Source organism: Lampetra planeri, chromosome 1 (assembly GCF_965212315.1).
Source record: "Lampetra planeri chromosome 1, kcLamPlan1.2.h2, whole genome shotgun sequence".
In the NCBI taxonomy this organism is placed as follows: domain Eukaryota; kingdom Metazoa; phylum Chordata; class Hyperoartia; order Petromyzontiformes; family Petromyzontidae; genus Lampetra; species Lampetra planeri.
Genome location: NC_136107.1, coordinates 29,119,741 through 29,135,861, shown reverse-complemented (window position 1 = coordinate 29,135,861; position 16,121 = coordinate 29,119,741). Strand labels below are relative to the sequence as shown.

At 51.0% G+C, this 16,121-nt stretch overlaps 1 protein-coding gene across 1 annotated transcript in view; it reads left to right on the top strand.

Moving 5' to 3' along the window:
- LOC144720975 (BTB/POZ domain-containing protein KCTD5-like) overlaps positions 1-16,121 on the top strand; it is a 75,800-nt gene that overhangs the window by 52,676 nt on the left and 7,003 nt on the right. The window contains exons 2-3 of the mRNA XM_078598204.1: positions 11,194-11,302; positions 14,248-14,336. Of these exons, the coding sequence (XP_078454330.1) occupies positions 11,194-11,302; positions 14,248-14,336 (198 nt within the window). The remainder of the gene's footprint in view (positions 1-11,193; positions 11,303-14,247; positions 14,337-16,121) is intronic.

Sequence of the window (16,121 nt, the reverse complement as noted above, 5' to 3'; positions counted from 1 at the left end):
GAACCTCTGCAACCGACTGCCGTAACTTCCCCCGTGTTCACAGTCCCTTGTACGCGGACCCTGATTGGACGCGCCGCTTTTCATTAAAATATATATACAGGGTGCATTAAAAAAAATTCTAACACTTCTGAGAATTTGCAACACTACCATGAGAAACGTGCCTGGAGAAGATTCCAGGCATGCGTTGACAATGATGGCGAGCAAGTGGAGACTTTTTGACTTTTTGAAGTTATTAACATGCATTTTTTATCACGTTATAGTGTATTATCCGTTATTTTTTCATTAAAGACGATAGTCCCATAGAAGCGTTAACAAAGTTGAAGTATCCTTTATAGTTTCAAAAGTTTCCGCAGTGAAAGACAACATTGATAGATCACGTTTCCGGTGTGCTACTCGCCAGAACTTATCTTAACCTATAAACGTCACTTTTTGTCTGTCCGTCTATCCGTCTGTCCGTCTGTCCGTCTGTCCCTCTGCGTACGCTCGCTTTGGAGGGATTTGGCGCTCGGGCCGTGGGGTTTAGGAAGAAAAAATTTTGCAGGTGGGCATGCCCCCGGCCCCGCGGTGAACGTAGGCATTTCCGATTTTTCGTCCGTCGCCTTTAAATCGGTCCGATTATCGATTTTGTGAGATTTCTCTTTATTTATTTACGCTTTATTTATTTACTCTTTATTTATATTTATTTACTATTACCGACCGGCGCTGACCACGGCGGTTGCCCCTGGCAACGGGTTGCTACGCCTTCGCTGCGGGGTGGACGCCATTTTTAATTCCCGTTAAAAATATGCACACGCATTAACACGCGACGCTGAGGTAAATACATCAAAGTTTCACTTCCTCCCCACTCCAATGTGTGCACTTACTATTATAGGGTCGGTAGATAATAAAATTATAGCGATTATACAATATTTTTGTAGCGTGGGGGGGGGGGTGGGGGTAGCGGCCCAGCCCCTAGCCTCAGCCGGGTGGGCCATCTAGGCGAGGCCGGAGACTCTGCACGGTACTAGGCCTCGACACCCTACACGTGTCAGGAGAAGACTTTTTGTGCTATAAACTCGATATACCCAGCGTTGCCTGGGGGGGAAATACATTTAAAATCTTCTGAAAACTTTAAAACATTACATACCAATGAAAATACAACTGTGTAATTACTTTTAAACCCGACGCGCTAAGAATCGATTTTCTGAATCGCGCAGAGGAATCGATGGTTGTAGATTCATTTAGAATCGCCCTGTTCCCCTTTAAAATAAGTTGATTATAGAGTCGATATAAACTGCTACGAATGGGAAATATCAGGCGTTGACCGGGGCAAAAATATTATTAAAAACTCCTGAAAACTTTCAAACATAACATACCAATGGAAATAAAACTCTGTAATTAAACATGTAGCCCAAGCGCGAAAAGAAGCGATTCTTTGCTATCGTTGCTAAGGAATCAAGGGTTGTAGATTACTTTAAAATCGCCCTATTCCCTTTTTAACAAACTGCGTGTCGCAGACACACACATTCACACATTTTGCTTTTACATTTAACATACAAAACGTCAGCATGTACTGCTGTCATCATAGACACAAATATATACACCCTCACCACTCTCCCTCACCACTCTCCCTCGCTCACCCTTTGATGATGGTGAGTGGTGAGTGGTGAGAGAGTGGTGAGAGAGTGGTGAGGGAGAGTGGTGAGGGTGAGTAGTGGTGCTGAGGGTGAGTAGTGAGGGTGAGTGGTGAGTGGTGAGGGAGAGTGGTGAGGGAGAGTGGTGAGGGAGAGTGGTGAGGGAGAGTGGTGAGGGAGAGTGGTGAGGGAGAGTGGTGAGGGAGAGTGGTGAGGGAGAGTGGTGAGGGAAAAGGGTGAGGGTGAGTGGTGAGGGTGAGTGGTGAGGTTGAGTGGTGACGTTAGGTGGGGAGGGTGAGTGCTGAGGGTGTGGTGAGAGTGAGTGGTGAGGATGATTGGTAAGGGTGAGCGTGAGTGTTGAGGGAGAAGGGTGAGTGGTGAGGGTGAGAGAGTGGTGAGGGAGAGTGGTGAGGGTGAGTAGTGGTGGTGAGGGTGAGTGGTGAGCGGTGAGGGTGAGTGGTTGTTGTGACGGTGAGTGGCAGTTGTGAGTGGTGATGGGTGAGTGGTGAGCGTGAGTGGTGAGGGTGAGGGGTGAGTGCTGAGTGGTGAGGGTGAGTGTGAGAGAGTCGTTAGTTTTGAGGGTGAGTGGTGATGTTGAGTGGTGAGGGATAGTGGAGACTGGTGAGTCGTGATTGGTCAGTGGTGATTGGTCAGGATGAATGGTCAGTAGTGAGGGTGAGGTTGAGTGGAGAGGGTGAGTGGTGAGGGTCAGTGGTGAGGCTGAATGGTGAGAGTGAGTGGTGAGGGGTGAGGGGTGAGTGGTGAGGGGTGAGTGATGACGAAGAGTGGTGAGGTTGAGTGGTGAGTAGTAAGGGTGAGTGGTGATGGTGAGGGTTAGTGGTGAGGGTGAGTCGTCAGTGGTGAGGGGTCAGGGTTAGTGGTGAGGGTGAGTGGTGATGGTGAGGGCTGAGTGGTGAGGGTGAGTGGTGAGTGGTGACGGTGAGTGGTGACGGTGAGTGGTGAGGGTGAGTGGTGAGGGTGAGTGGTGAGGGTGAGTGGTGAGGTTGAGTGGTGAGGTTGAGTGGTGAGGTTAAGTGGTGAGGGTGAGTGAGGAGGGTGAGTGCTGAGGGTGTGGTGAGAGTGAGTGGTGAGGGTGAGTGGTGAGAGTGAGTGGTTAGGATTTGTGATGATGGCGAGTGGTGAGGGTGAGTGATGTTGAGGGTCAGTGGTGAGGGTGTGTGGTGAATAGTAAGGGTGAGTGGTGAGAGTGAGTGGTGAGGGTAAGGGTGAGCGGTGAGTGGTCAGTGGTGAGGTTGAGTGGTGAGTAGGAAGGGTGGGTGGTGAGGGTGAGTGGTGAGGTTGAGTGGTGAGGGTTAGTGGAGAGTGGTGAGTGGTGATTGGTCAGTGGTGATTGGTCAGGATGAATGGTGAGTAGTGAGGGTGAGGTTGAGTGGTGAGGGTGAGTGGTGAGGCTGAATGGTGAGGGTGAATGGTGAGGGAGAGTGGTGAGGGTGAGTGGTGAGGGTGAGTGGTGAGGCTGAATGGTGAGGGTGAATGGTGAGGGAGAGTGGTGAGGGTGAGTGGTGATGGTGAGGGGTGAGTGGTGAGGGTGAGGGGTGAGTGGTGAGGGGTGAGTGGTGAGAATGAGTGATGACGAAGAGTGCTGACGTTGAGTGGTGAGTAGTAAGGGTGAGTGGTGATGGTGAGGGTTAGTGGTGAGTGGTCAGTGGTGAGCGGTCAGGGTTAGTGGTGAGTGGTGATGGGTGAGTGGTGAGTGGTGAGGGTGAGTGGTGAGGGTGAGTGCTGAGTGTTGAGGGTGAATGGTGAGGGTGAGTGGTGAGGGTGTATGGTCAATAGTAAGGGTGAGTGGTGAGAGTGAGTGAGGGTAAGGGTGAGTGGTGAGTGGTCAGTGGTGAGGTTGAGTGGTGAGGGTTAGTGGAGAGTGGTGAGTGGTGATTAGTCAGTGGTGATTGGTCAGGATGAATGGTGAGTAGTGAGGGTGAGGTTGAGTGGTGAGGGTGAGTGGTGGTTGTGACGGTGAGTGGTGAGTGGTGAGGGTGAGTGGTGAGGGTGAGTGGTGAGGCTGAATGGTGAGGGTGAATGGTCAGAGTGAGGGGTGAGTGGTGAGGGTGAGTGGTGAGGGTGAGTGATGACGAAGAGTGGTGAGGTTGAGTGGTGAGTAGTAAGGGTGAGTGGTGATGGTGAGGGTTAGTGGTGAGGGTGAGTGGTGAGTGGTCAGTGGTGAGGGGTCAGGGTTAGTGGTGAGGGTGAGTGGTGAGTGGTGAGGGTGAGTGGTGACGGTGAAGTGGTGAGCGAGAGTGGTGAGGGAGAGGGGTGAGGGTGAGTGAGGTTGAGTGGTGAGGTTAAGTGGTGAGGGTGAGTGGGGAGGGTGAGTGCTGAGGGTGTGGTGAGTGAGTGGTGAGGGTGAGTGGTTAGGATTTGTGATGATGGTGAGTGGTGAGGGCGAGTGTTGATGTTGAGGGTGAGTGGTGAGGGTGTGTGGTGAATAGTAAGGGTGAGTGGTGAGAGTGAGTGGTGAGTGGTCAGTGGTGAGGTTGAGTGGTGAGTAGGAAGCGTGAGTGGTGAGGGTGAGGGTGAGGTTGAGTGGTGAGGGTTAGTGGAGAGTGGTGATTGGTCAGTGGTGATTGGTCAGGATGAATGGTGAGTAGTGAGGGTGAGGTTGAGTGGTGAGGTTGAGTGGTGAGGGTGAGTGGTGGTTGTGACGGTGAGTGGTGAGTGGTGAGGGTGAGTGGTGAGGATGAATGGTGAGGGTGAATGGTGAGAGTGAGTGGTGAGTGCTGAGGGTGAGTGGTGAGGGTGAGGGTGAGTGGTGAGGGTGAGTGGTGAGTAGGAAGGGTGAGTGGTGAGTGGGGAGGGTGAGTGGTCAGGGGTGAGGGTTAGTGGTGAGGTTGAGTGGTGAGTAGGAAGGGTGAGTGGGGAGGGTGAGTGGTCAGTGGTGAGGGGTCAGGGTTAGTGGTGAGGGGTAAGGGTGAGGGGTGAGTGGTGAGGGGTGAGTGGTGAGTGGTGAGGGTGAGTGATGACGAAGTGTGGTGAGGTTGAGTGGTGAGTAGTAAGGGTGAGTGGTGATGGTGAGGGTTAGTGGTGAGGTTGAGTGGTGAGTGGTCAGTGGTGAGGTTGAGTGGTGAGTAGGAAGGGTGAGTGGTGAGGGTGAGTGGTGGGTGGTGAGGGTGAGTGGTGAGTAGGAAGGGTGAGTGGTGAGTGGGGAGGGTGAGTGGTCAGGGGTGAGGGTTAGTGGTGAGGTTGAGTGGTGAGTAGGAAGGGTGAGTGGGGAGGGTGAGTGGTCAGTGGTGAGGGGTCAGGGTTAGTGGTGAGGGTGAGTGGTGAGGGTGAGTGCTGAGGGTTAGTGGTGAGCGGTGATTGGTGGTGGTGAGGGTGAGTGGTGATGGTGAGTAGTGAGGGTGAGTAGTGAGGGTGACTGGTGATTGTGAGTGGTGAGGGTGAGTGGTGATGGTGAGGGGTGTGGTGACGAAGAGTGGTGACGTTGAGTGGTGAGTAGTAAGGGTGAGTCATGAGGGTGAGGGTTAGTGGTGAGTGTGATTGGTTAGGCTTTATGGTGATGGTGAGTGGTGAGGGTGAGTGGTGAATGGTGAGTGGTGAGGGTAAGTGGTTAGGGGTGAGTGGTGGGGATGAGTGGTGAGGGTGAGTGGTGAGGGGCAGTGGTGAAGGTGAGTGGTGAAGGTGAGTAGTAAGTAGTGAGGATGAGTGGTGAGTGGTGAGGGTGATTAGTGAGTAGTGAGGGTGAGTGGTGAGGGTGATTAGTGTGTAGTGAGGGTGAGTGGTGAGCGTGAGTGGTGAGGGTGAGTGGTGGTGGTGGTGAGGGTGAGTGGTAAGCGTGAGTGGTGAGGCAGAGGGTGAGTGGTGAGGGTGAGTGGTGAGTGGTGAGGCTGAATGGTCAGGGTGAATGGTGAGAGTGAGTGGTGAGGGTTAGTGCTGAGGGTGTGTGGTGACGGTGAGTGGTGAGGGAGATTGGTGAGGGAGATTGGTGAGTTGTGAGGGTCAATGGTCAGGGTGAGTAGTGAGTGGGAGTGGTGAGTGGTGAGGATGAGTGGTGAGGGTGAGTTGTGAGTGGTGAGTGGTGAAAGGTATTGTCAAAGCCCACCGGGCTTTGACAATACCTTAGTATCTGTGTATATTTGTAAGGTTATTAAGAAATATATTTTTCACCCGGGCAACACCAGGTACTTCTGCTAGTCAGCTATAAAGCTAAAACTATAACTATGTTTTTGTTTTACCAGGTAAGGCCCCACTGAGCAATACAGTAATCCCTCGCCACTTCGCGGTTCAAGTTTCGCGGCCTCAGTGCATCGCGGATTTTTCGAACTGATTTAAAGGCCTCATTATACCTGTGCAGTAACACCATCATCATCATTCATCATCACATTCATCGAACTGCACAGGTCTGTCATCGTCGTCATTGTCATCGTCGTCGTCATTACTGGAGTCAAGTCTCAAGATACTACTGTCATTGGTGAGTGTAGAACACCATAATACGTATCGTATGAGAGAGAGAGAGAGAGTGAATGTATAATATTAAGGTTTTATAATTAAATAGATTTAAGTAAAATATATATATAAAGTATAAATATACATATTTTAAACATTCTGGTACCCACACACACATATACGGAAATTCCTAGGGGGCCAATCCTACTTCGTGGATTTTCACCTATCGCGAGGGGTTCTGGTCCTCATTAACCGCGATAAACGAGGGATCACTGTATAGCTCTTTTTCAGAAGTGACCTGGCTATCACAATTGATAGCTTAACAAAATTGCTTATTTTGTGGAAATCCATAGCAGACCAAATACTCTAAACGCGTGATTTTGATTCTAAATTTGGAAGGCAAAACCGGAGTACCCGGAGAAAAATCTATGCGACCACGGGGAGAGACGCACAAACTCCAAATATACAGCGGCGTTAGGGTCAGGATCGAATCCACGACCTCCTGTATACGAGGTGAGGAAGTTAACATCACGTAGCCACTGCGAGACGACAGCTGATGGATGACATTGGTGGCAGAATGGCAGACAAAGGGTAACGCGTTGGAGAGGACGGCCACCATAGAGATGGAGCAGGGAGACCGGCTCGTGCGCAGGAGTGACATGGGCTGTGTAGCATCGTCGTGGGATCGAGAGGCGGGCTTTTATACGGCAGGTGGATAGACCACGGCTAACAACGAAGACAATGTGCAATTTTCGAAAGCATGGTACCGTACTTGCAAGCTCATGGCCGTGAGGTGGAGCGGCAAGCAAGGTGAGTGGATGATGATAATGATGGGAGGTTTGGTCTACGCTGCCGTCATGAACCGCTCCGTTTGCGCGGGTGGAGACATGCGGGAGGGATCGTGCAGCGTCTTGCCGTCTCTTCGCAAGTGTGTGAAATACTGCCTTGTAGAGTGTCTCCCTCTGTGTGCTACTCTCTAGCTGCGTGAACCACTGCCTTGTAGAGTATCTCCCTCTGTGTGTTACTCTCTAGCTGTGTGAAATACTGCCTTGTAGAGTGTCTCCCTCTGTGTGCTACTCTCTAGCTGTGTGAACCACTGCCTTGTAGAGTGTCTCCCTCTGTGTGCTACTCTCTAGCTGTGTGAACCACTGCCCTGTAGAGTATCTCCCTCTGTGTGTTACTCTCCAGCTGTGTGAACCACTGCCCTGTAGAGTGTCTCCCTCTGTGTGCTACTCTCTAGCTGTGTGAACCACTGCCTTGTAGAGTGTCTCCCTCTGTGTGCTACTCTCTAGCTGTGTGAACCACTGCCCTGTAGAGTATTTCCCTCTGTGTGTTACTCTCCAGCTGTGTGAACCACTGCCCTGTAGAGTATCTCCCTCTGTGTGCTACTCTCTAGCTGTGTGAACCACTGCCTTGTAGAGTGCCTCCCTCTGTGTGTTACTCTCTAGCTGTGTGAACCACTGCCTTGTAGAGTGCCTCCCTCTGTGTGTTACTCTCTAGCTGTGTGAACCACTGCCCTGTAGAGTGCCTCCCTCTGTGTGTTACTCTCTAGCTGTGTGAACCACTGCCTTGTAGAGTGCCTCCCTCTGTGTGCTACTCTCTAGCTGTGTGAACCACTGCCTTGTAGAGTATCTCCCTCTGTGTGTTACTCTCCAGCTGTGTGAACCACTGCCCTGTAGAGTGTCTCCCTCTGTGTGCTACTCTCCAGCTGTGTGAACCACTGCCCTGTAGAGTATCTCCCTCTGTGTGCTACTCTCCAGCTGTGTGAACCACTGCCTTGTAGAGTGTCTCCCTCTGTGTGCTACTCTCCAGCTGTGTGAACCACTGCCCTGTAGAGTATCTCCCTCTGTGTGTTACTCTCTAGCTGTGTGAACCACTGCCCTGTAGAGTGTCTCCCTCTGTGTGTTACTCTCTAGCTGTGTGAACCACTGCCTTGTAGAGTATCTCCCTCTGTGTGCTACTCTCTAGCAGTGTGAACCACTGCCTTGTAGAGTATCTCCCTCTATGTGCTACTCTCCAGCTGTGTGAACCACTGCCCTGTAGAGTATCTCCCTCTGTGTGTTACTCTCTAGCTGTGTGAACCACTGCCTTGTAGAGTATCTCCCTCTGTGTGTTACTCTCTAGCAGTGTGAACCACTGCCTTGTAGAGTATCTCCCTCTGTGTGCTACTCTCTAGCAGTGTGAACCACTGCCTTGTAGAGTATCTCCCTCTGTGTGCTACTCTCCAGCTGTGTGAACCACTTCCCTGTAGAGTATCTCCCTCTGTGTGTTACTCTCTAGCTGTGTGAACCACTGCCTTGTAGAGTATCTCCCTCTGTGTGTTACTCTCTAGCAGTGTGAACCACTGCCTTGTAGAGTATCTCCCTCTGTGTTACTCTCTAGCTGTGTGAACCACTGCCCTGTAGAGTATCTCCCTCTGTGTTACTCTCTAGCTGTGTGAACCACTGTCCTGTAGAGTATCTCCCTCTGTGTTACTCTCTAGCTGTGTGAACCACTGCCCTGTAGAGTATCTCCCTCTGTGTTACTCTCTAGCTGTGTGAACCACTGCCCTGTAGAGTATCTCCCTCTGTGTGCTACTCTCTAGCAGTGTGAACCACTGCCTTGTAGAGTATCTCCCTCTGTGTGCTACTCTCTCGTGGAGTGAATGGCTGCACTACTGCGTTTTTGCTCGCATATCCACCAGCCCAACCTCGTAGTCGTCTTTCTTGAGTTCATTTCCATCGGACGTTATAGTGGCAGGGTCGGCTAATCCGATACAGATGATGCTGCCCCCCCCCCTTCAACAATTATAAACCACCTTTTTTTGTCGGCAACTCTTTTTTAAATAATTATCTTCCAAAGTCGCCCAAATATAACTCGTTAAAAGCGTTGACAGGTCGCCCTTGGCGCACCGGCACAACGCGAGTCTCGGTTCGTCACGTCGTCACCCAACGAATCAGAATCAGAACCTTGGTGTCGACTGGCAGAGGGAGAATATCAAGAGCCATGAAGCTCTTCTTTCACAGATGTCCAGTAAGGTGGCCGCGGGGGGGGGGGTCAGAGAGTTACTACAACAAACGATACAAAAACCGATAGGAGTGCAAAGTTTAGGAAAGGTGGTAAGCAAGTCACTAAAAAGTTCAAAAGTTACTTGTTACTGAGTAATGTGGAGAGGTTTTCTTTCAGCGTTTGGGATGCTTGGCCAATACCAGGTTACATTGTACGTTCTGTTTTCTGTGCTCGACAATGTCATTCTCCGAGTCTTCGTGAATAATTAACGTGTGTGTGTGTGTGTGCGCACGTGTACGAGAGGCTAACGCGCGTGGGGGGACCTGCAGTCCTTCGAGTCGGTCGTATCACCGATTAGCATGGTTGGCCACGTGCGGTGCGAAAGAAGTTTAATGTACTTACGTGTATCGCCCTTGTGGCATGCCGTGTTGGACTCTGGTTTTCACCGGCAATGCACGGCAGTGCTATGAAGCCAAGGGCATTCAAATATGTGTTTACAATCGGCAGAAATGAACACTCGCATCCCGTGTCCTCAAGTGTGCCCCCTTTTCCATGAGGTCTGTGGCTCTCCTCGCGGTCCCACTGAAGTTTGCCTGCACTGCCAGAAGTTGTGGGGCACATGTGTAGTGGTGATACGCGCTGGGGTAGCGATCAGGTGCCAGCGCGTTGTGATTGGATGTGTGTGTGGTGACGCGCGCTGACGGTGAGGGATCAGGGGTCAGCGCGGGATCGTGGGTTGTGTGGTGTTGATTGGCTGGGTGTCGGTGACGTGCTGGTGTGGGAGTGATCGAGTGGCAGCGCGGCGTGATTGGTTGGTGAGTGAAAACACGCGTTGGGGAAAAAGGATCGTAGAGATAGCGCGTTGTGATTGGTTCATTAACAAGCGATGCTCGCATCGAGGTCCGCATCCGCTCCGTCTCCCGGGAGGAACGACTATATAAGGGGATGCGCACAGGCGCACGGGGAGAGTGTAACCAGCGAAGACTGAAGACGGGAGGAAGAGCCAGGGCCCTGCGGTACCTAGTCCCACTGTCCTGCGAGGACCGGGACTCTGTGTAACCCAGAGGCGGGGTGTAGGGTGAGCATGCAGTGTCAGCATGCCGAGTGTGTAGCCGGGGCCTAGAGTCTACACGAGACGAGTGATATGGGTGTAGCCAGGGGCATAGGGTCTACACGAGACGAGTCTACACAAGAAGAGTCCACACGAGACGAGTGATGTGTGTGTAGCCAGAGGCATAGGGTTTACACGAGAAGAGTCTACACGAGACGAGTGATGTGTGTGTAGCCAGAGGCATAGGGTTTACACGAGAAGAGTCTACACGAGGCGAGTCTACACGAGACGAGTGAGGCGTGTGTAGCCAGAGGCCTGGAGTCTACACGAGTTCAGTACGGTGTGTTATAGGAAGAATAGAGGTTACGAGTTGTACCGGTGTCTGGTGACCGTACGCGGAAGAATAGAGACTACACGTTGTATCGAGATAAGCGAAGATTTAATAAAAGAAGTGTGTTACCCGTCAAGGAGTTTCCTGCCGTCATTTCCAATACTTCACATGTAAACACATTTGGCGGTATGCACCGGTGATGGTATGCTGCATAAATAAATAAAGCACCCAATAATAATTTATTTTCTCGCGATTGCCAAACCCCCTCACCCGCTCCGGTCAGAAAGTCTTGCGGTGGTGGTGGTGCTGCGCTCAAAATCGGTTCTCGTGATGTCGAAGAAGTCGCAAGATGAATGTTTACATGAAGCTTTCTGTCTCGTTTTGTCGTTGAGCATGAAGATAACGGTTGCTACGTGGGCCAGCTGTGAATCGCTGTGCGTTGCATGTTTTTTTTACGTGCGTGTCGTAAGCGTACCCAGAATTGAACCGTAGAGCTGATGCGTTGCTCCTCGTCGGGTCGTGATTGAGAATGGACGTTGACAGAATCTAGAAACGTACCAGGGGTTGGCGTTCCTGAAATTTATATCTTTTTAAATAGGGCCTTTGCATTAATAATCGTCACTGAATAGATAATCGTCACTGGTGTTGGCCATGAGCGGGAATTGAACTTGGGTCACCGGGTTTGTAGCGCAGCGCGCTAACCACTACACCACCACTCCCCACGCACTCGCACACGCACGCACTCGCACACACTCGCACACAGAGACGACAGCTGACGGTCTGCCTCTGCTGCTGTGCACACACAGGATGAGACCGGAGCGTTCCTGCTCGACCGAGACCCGGCCTACTTCAGCACCATCCTCAACTACCTGCGGCACGGGAAGCTCATCCTCAACAAGCACCTCACGGAGGAGGGTGAGCCGTCACGATCATCGTCGCTCACACGCTCACACGCTCACACGCTCACACGCTCACGTACTCGTGTTATGACGCGCTCACATGCTCACATGCTGACGCGCTCACACGACAAAATTCTTCGGCTCCGCTCGCTCCACCACTGCCACACTCCGATCATCTCCCCTCTCAGGCCTCAGAGCAAAGGGGTGGACATTTCAATGGGGCCACGGTGTCTAGGAGATGTTAACTCCCTCGTTTGGTATGCAGGAGGTCGTGGGTTCAATCCCCCGACCCCTGACGCCTGCTGTGTATGTGGAGTTTGCGGTGTCTCTCCCCGTGGTCACGTGGATTTTTCTCCGGTTTTTCCCTTAAGATTTAGAATCAGCATCACGTGATTAAAGTATTTGGCTGCTGCCGTAAATGTTCACGTGACAAGCCACTTCGTAGAGCTATCATTTGTGATAGCCAGGTTGCTTCTGAAAATGAGCTGCTACATGGCTCAGTGGGCCTTACCCTGGTAAAATGAAAAATGGTTTAGTTTTATTTCGGTAGAGATTGTTACCTTGTGTGAACTGGAGGTAAATTATTAATCATTTTTATATAATTTAGATTTAATGGATACCCTTGTAAAACAAGACAGGGGAATATCCAAGTAAAATATCTTAATTCAACAAAATAATAACTGCAATGTTTTCCAGTATAAAATTTCCAAATGAGCGCCATCGTCTATTTATCGGCACAAAGGCGACATGGCCAAGAGCGGTGTGTTGCTGGCATTCGGTTGGCTTCATCGCGCTCATTTGCCAACAACGACATTTCCTGTCCATCGTTTTTTTTTCCCTCGACTATTTTCCAATTTGCATCAGAGCGTGCAAGGCCGAGTGCGGCGATGGCAGCAGTGCCACTACCTTGCATCGGTAGACGGTCACATCTCCACACCAAGAGATCTGTGCCCAGACAACAATGGATATCTACTGTAATTTATATGACTACATTAACCCACCCCTTCTGGTCTTCACACCTGATTGGCTCACAGCTACGACATTACATTTATTACCCCCACCTCTATTTAAGACCAAAACAGGAGGAGGATTTATCCACAACTCTGGCTGTCGCCCGATGATGCTGGTTGTTGTTGTTGTAATTATTGGCGAAACATCACGGTTCTCGTGAATTGTAATGTTATAGTGGGTTTACTCTCCAACACACAACTGGTGTGATGAACTAGTAACGAATTAGCCTGTTTGTTTACGTGAATAACCGGTTGTGTCGGGTGGTAGCGGGTTTAACGACAAATTCATATTTACGCGATCTTACCCGGCAAACCTCGATTATGGATAATATTGGTCTCGAAAGCCTACTACTACGTGTTAAACAGATTTGTATCCTGTAAGCCTGTCCACCTTGTGTCTGTGCTCACCACTAAGACAGGTCAGAGGATCAGGTCGTTAAATAAATAACATTTCCAACTTTTTATTTCGCAGACATTTTTACGAAAGTCAAATCTTCATTGGGGCCAGGTCGCTTTTCAAAAGAGAACTAGATATCTCAGTGGGGCCTTACCAAGTAGAATAAAATTAAAAGTTTAAATAGTTTTAGTTGAGCACTGTGCAAGCTGCAACCACTCAGATCCTGGACTCACATCCAGGCAGCCGCACACCCTGCTGAAACCAGGTTGTCAGGTGGAACCAGGTTGTCGGCTCTATCCAGTCGCCAATTAACCCTTTTCCCGTTCCAAGACATCTGCAAGTCGCAGGGCGTGGTGGTGTCTCGTTAATGGCTGAATCTCGGAACGCGTAAGCAGCTCTGTGTTAATTTTATTTAGAGAGCCGTCGTCGCACCATTGTTTTTAAAAACGTACCGCCGTGCTTTACGATAGCCGGCGCCAAAACTGTGCCGCACACCTTCCCCTGCATGGCCTTGTGGGAGCCTCGGTACTGATAAAGTTTTTTCATTATTAGTTTTTCTTCCGGAATGGGAAAGGGTTAATAGACTCACTAAAATATATATACACATCACGTGTACATAATCCATGGCCTGCCACATGACCTGACTGCCCTCCTCACATCTCCGCCAACCGCCAAGGCACTCAGGGCCTCCCTCACTCCTCAACTCGCCTGTTGTCCCCCTAACCTTAGATTGTCCTCTGTTTTGATGACGTTACACTCTGCACGGACGCGAGGCTCTCTCTCACTTCGCGAGCCGTGCGGGGCAGGGCCCATGGAGCATGCTCCTCGTGCTCACGGCTGCAGAGGTTTGCAGTTCAAACCCGGCAGGATGCCCCGGTTACTACTACTGCGTGCATACGTGTGTGCATTAACTGTGCAACGCTATATGCCTTCTGCTTTTGCAGTGGACTTGGTAGATCCCCCCAGGGTCAATCGAAAAGAGGGAGGCATTTGTGTGCCGACGCCACGGTCAACATGAAAAATTCTAAAAACGACACGCAAATTAATCTCACTTGGGTTCGTATGGAGAGCGACATCGTCCCCTGCTGTGAAATCGTCGCAGGACGCGTCCGTGACACGGCGCCTTCTTGCTCGCCTTGCGCGAAAAGAATGAAGCGAATTAACAAGTGCGGTAAATGGTCGTTATAGTTTGTTGTTGCTGCTGTTGCTGAGGGTGTGTGGCTGGGCGGTGTTGCGGCTGATGTGTTGTTTGCTCCAATCATCTCAGTCAGTCAACCCATGGTCACCCGGTTCTGTTTCTGTGACCTGTCAGCGGCAGACCTCTTAACGCTTCACAGCACTTCAAGTAGCTTCTAACACTTTATGTAGCCTCTAACGCTTCACAGCACTTAGCGTAGCCTCCATGGCACAAGCGCCATGGTGACGTTACCGCCATTGAGTGGTGAACGACAGTCTTCGTTGTCCCTGTTGTCGTTGTCTTCGTTGTTGTAGTTGTCATCGTTGTTGTCGTAGTCATTGTAGTCGTTATAGTTGTTGTTGTTGGCTGCCCCGCAGGCGTTCTGGTGGAGGCGGAGTTCTACAACGTGGCGTCGCTAGTCTTGCTTGTGAAGGAGCAGATACGGGAGAGGAACAAGTTGGCCCAGGTGCGTGGCTCATGCTCTTCCAGGGGCCTTAACGGCTCCGAGGTCGGCGTGTTTGTAAACCCTCCCTCCCCTCCTGCTTCCTGCCCCCCTGCTCCCTGCCCCCATCCCTCCTGCTCCCTCCCTTCCTCTTGCGCGTAGCAACAAGGCTCTGCTCGTTGCGCGGCGTCCCTGCAGTCTCTCGGCATTTCGGGGGTTGAATTTGGTGAACTTGGGAGCACGCAGTGGCCTCTTTGTTGCAAGTCGCCGTCCGGCGGCGGGGGGGGGGGGAAGCGGACGGCAGCCACGTGCTTTACGTTTTAATACAACCGTGGTAATCGACCATGGTCGGCCCGCCGGATTGGAACTGCCAACTTCTGTGACGGGCCGTCTTATCGCCCGCCCCGTGGATTGTAGGCAGGATTCGAATCCTGTCTTTTTTTTAACCGGTAAGTATGAAATGGGACCTTTTTGCCACTATCAAAGTATGAAAACATAGGAATAGCTTTATCACGGATCGGATCATGGGGAACAATTGTGATCGATCGCGGATATGTCGGCGAGTTTGTCATCGCTCACTTTCCTGTATTGAGATCGGTGAAGCAATGGCAGCCACAGGAGGAAGCATGACGGGAGAAGCCCAGCCCATTGCAGAGGGGTGGTACGGTGAGGTCGGCTCCTGTGCAGGAGTGACGAGTGCGATGACGTGCGGAGGGTTCATCCAGCAGTGGACAGATCACGGCGATGAAAATTTTTTTGTTGCGGTTTGGGCGAGATAAATTACTCGCTGTTTTACTATTTGCGATTAATTATCGGCGTGTGGCTGCCAACGTACGAATAGTTTTGTGTGCGCGCGTGTTTATAGTGTCGTGGGCTATTGTAAGCAAACGTCTGCGTGGCTTTGTTTGGACGAGACCTCGTGGGAATTGTCTTGGTTTTTTTTCCTCCGCGCTGTGTTTAGAAAGGTGGAATCGTGGTGAACAGCTGCTTGCTTCTGTCTGGTGATTTCCTAGTGCATATGCGAGGGTTAAGACTACACTTGTGTTTACCAAACTTGTGTTTCCCAAGTAAAATCAAGTTTGTGGCATATTCACGAGCCACAGATGAAAGGTGGTGTGGGTGGGTGGGTGGTGGGGTGTGGGTGGGTGGAAAGGGAGGGAGGAAGGATGGTGACCAGATATTTGTGTGCAGTTTATCACCGTGTTGCTAAAAGTGGCTCTCCGTCTCTCCACGCCGACAAGGAGGGGGGAGGGAGGGAATGTGGCACTCTCTCCCCCGTGTGCCCCATTTGAGGCTGTGCGACATTTCAAAGCGTGTCGACCAAACGCCACGGGAGGGGGGGTGCATTGCAGTCGGTGCCCGCGGGGGAGCTGAGGATTTGGAGTCGCTGTCGCCATCAATCCGACTTTGTTTATTGCTCGCTAAATATACCTTCTTAGATGAAGAAGAAGAAGAAAGAACACGGATATCACTCGCTGCCTTCTCGCCCCGAGGGGGGAGTACATTCGCTCGCCTGCGTTTATCTGTAAACGCTTCTCCCCCCAGGGCCGCGGTTTAAGAACCTCGCAGTCGGATGCAGACACGGCAAGAGATGTTCAGACTCCATTTAAAGTAGCTTTCCGATTTCACTGGAAAGGGAAACAACATTCAGGGTGTCAGCACGTGGCCCTTCCACGTTCACCTTTACCACGAGCCTCTGTGCTGCTGCTTTTATATAATGGTTACCCGCTCCCAATTTTTTGTCAATTAGAAATCCAGTTACACCGGTGCGATGTCTATTCGAGCAAAGGCTATGTGATTGACTATTGT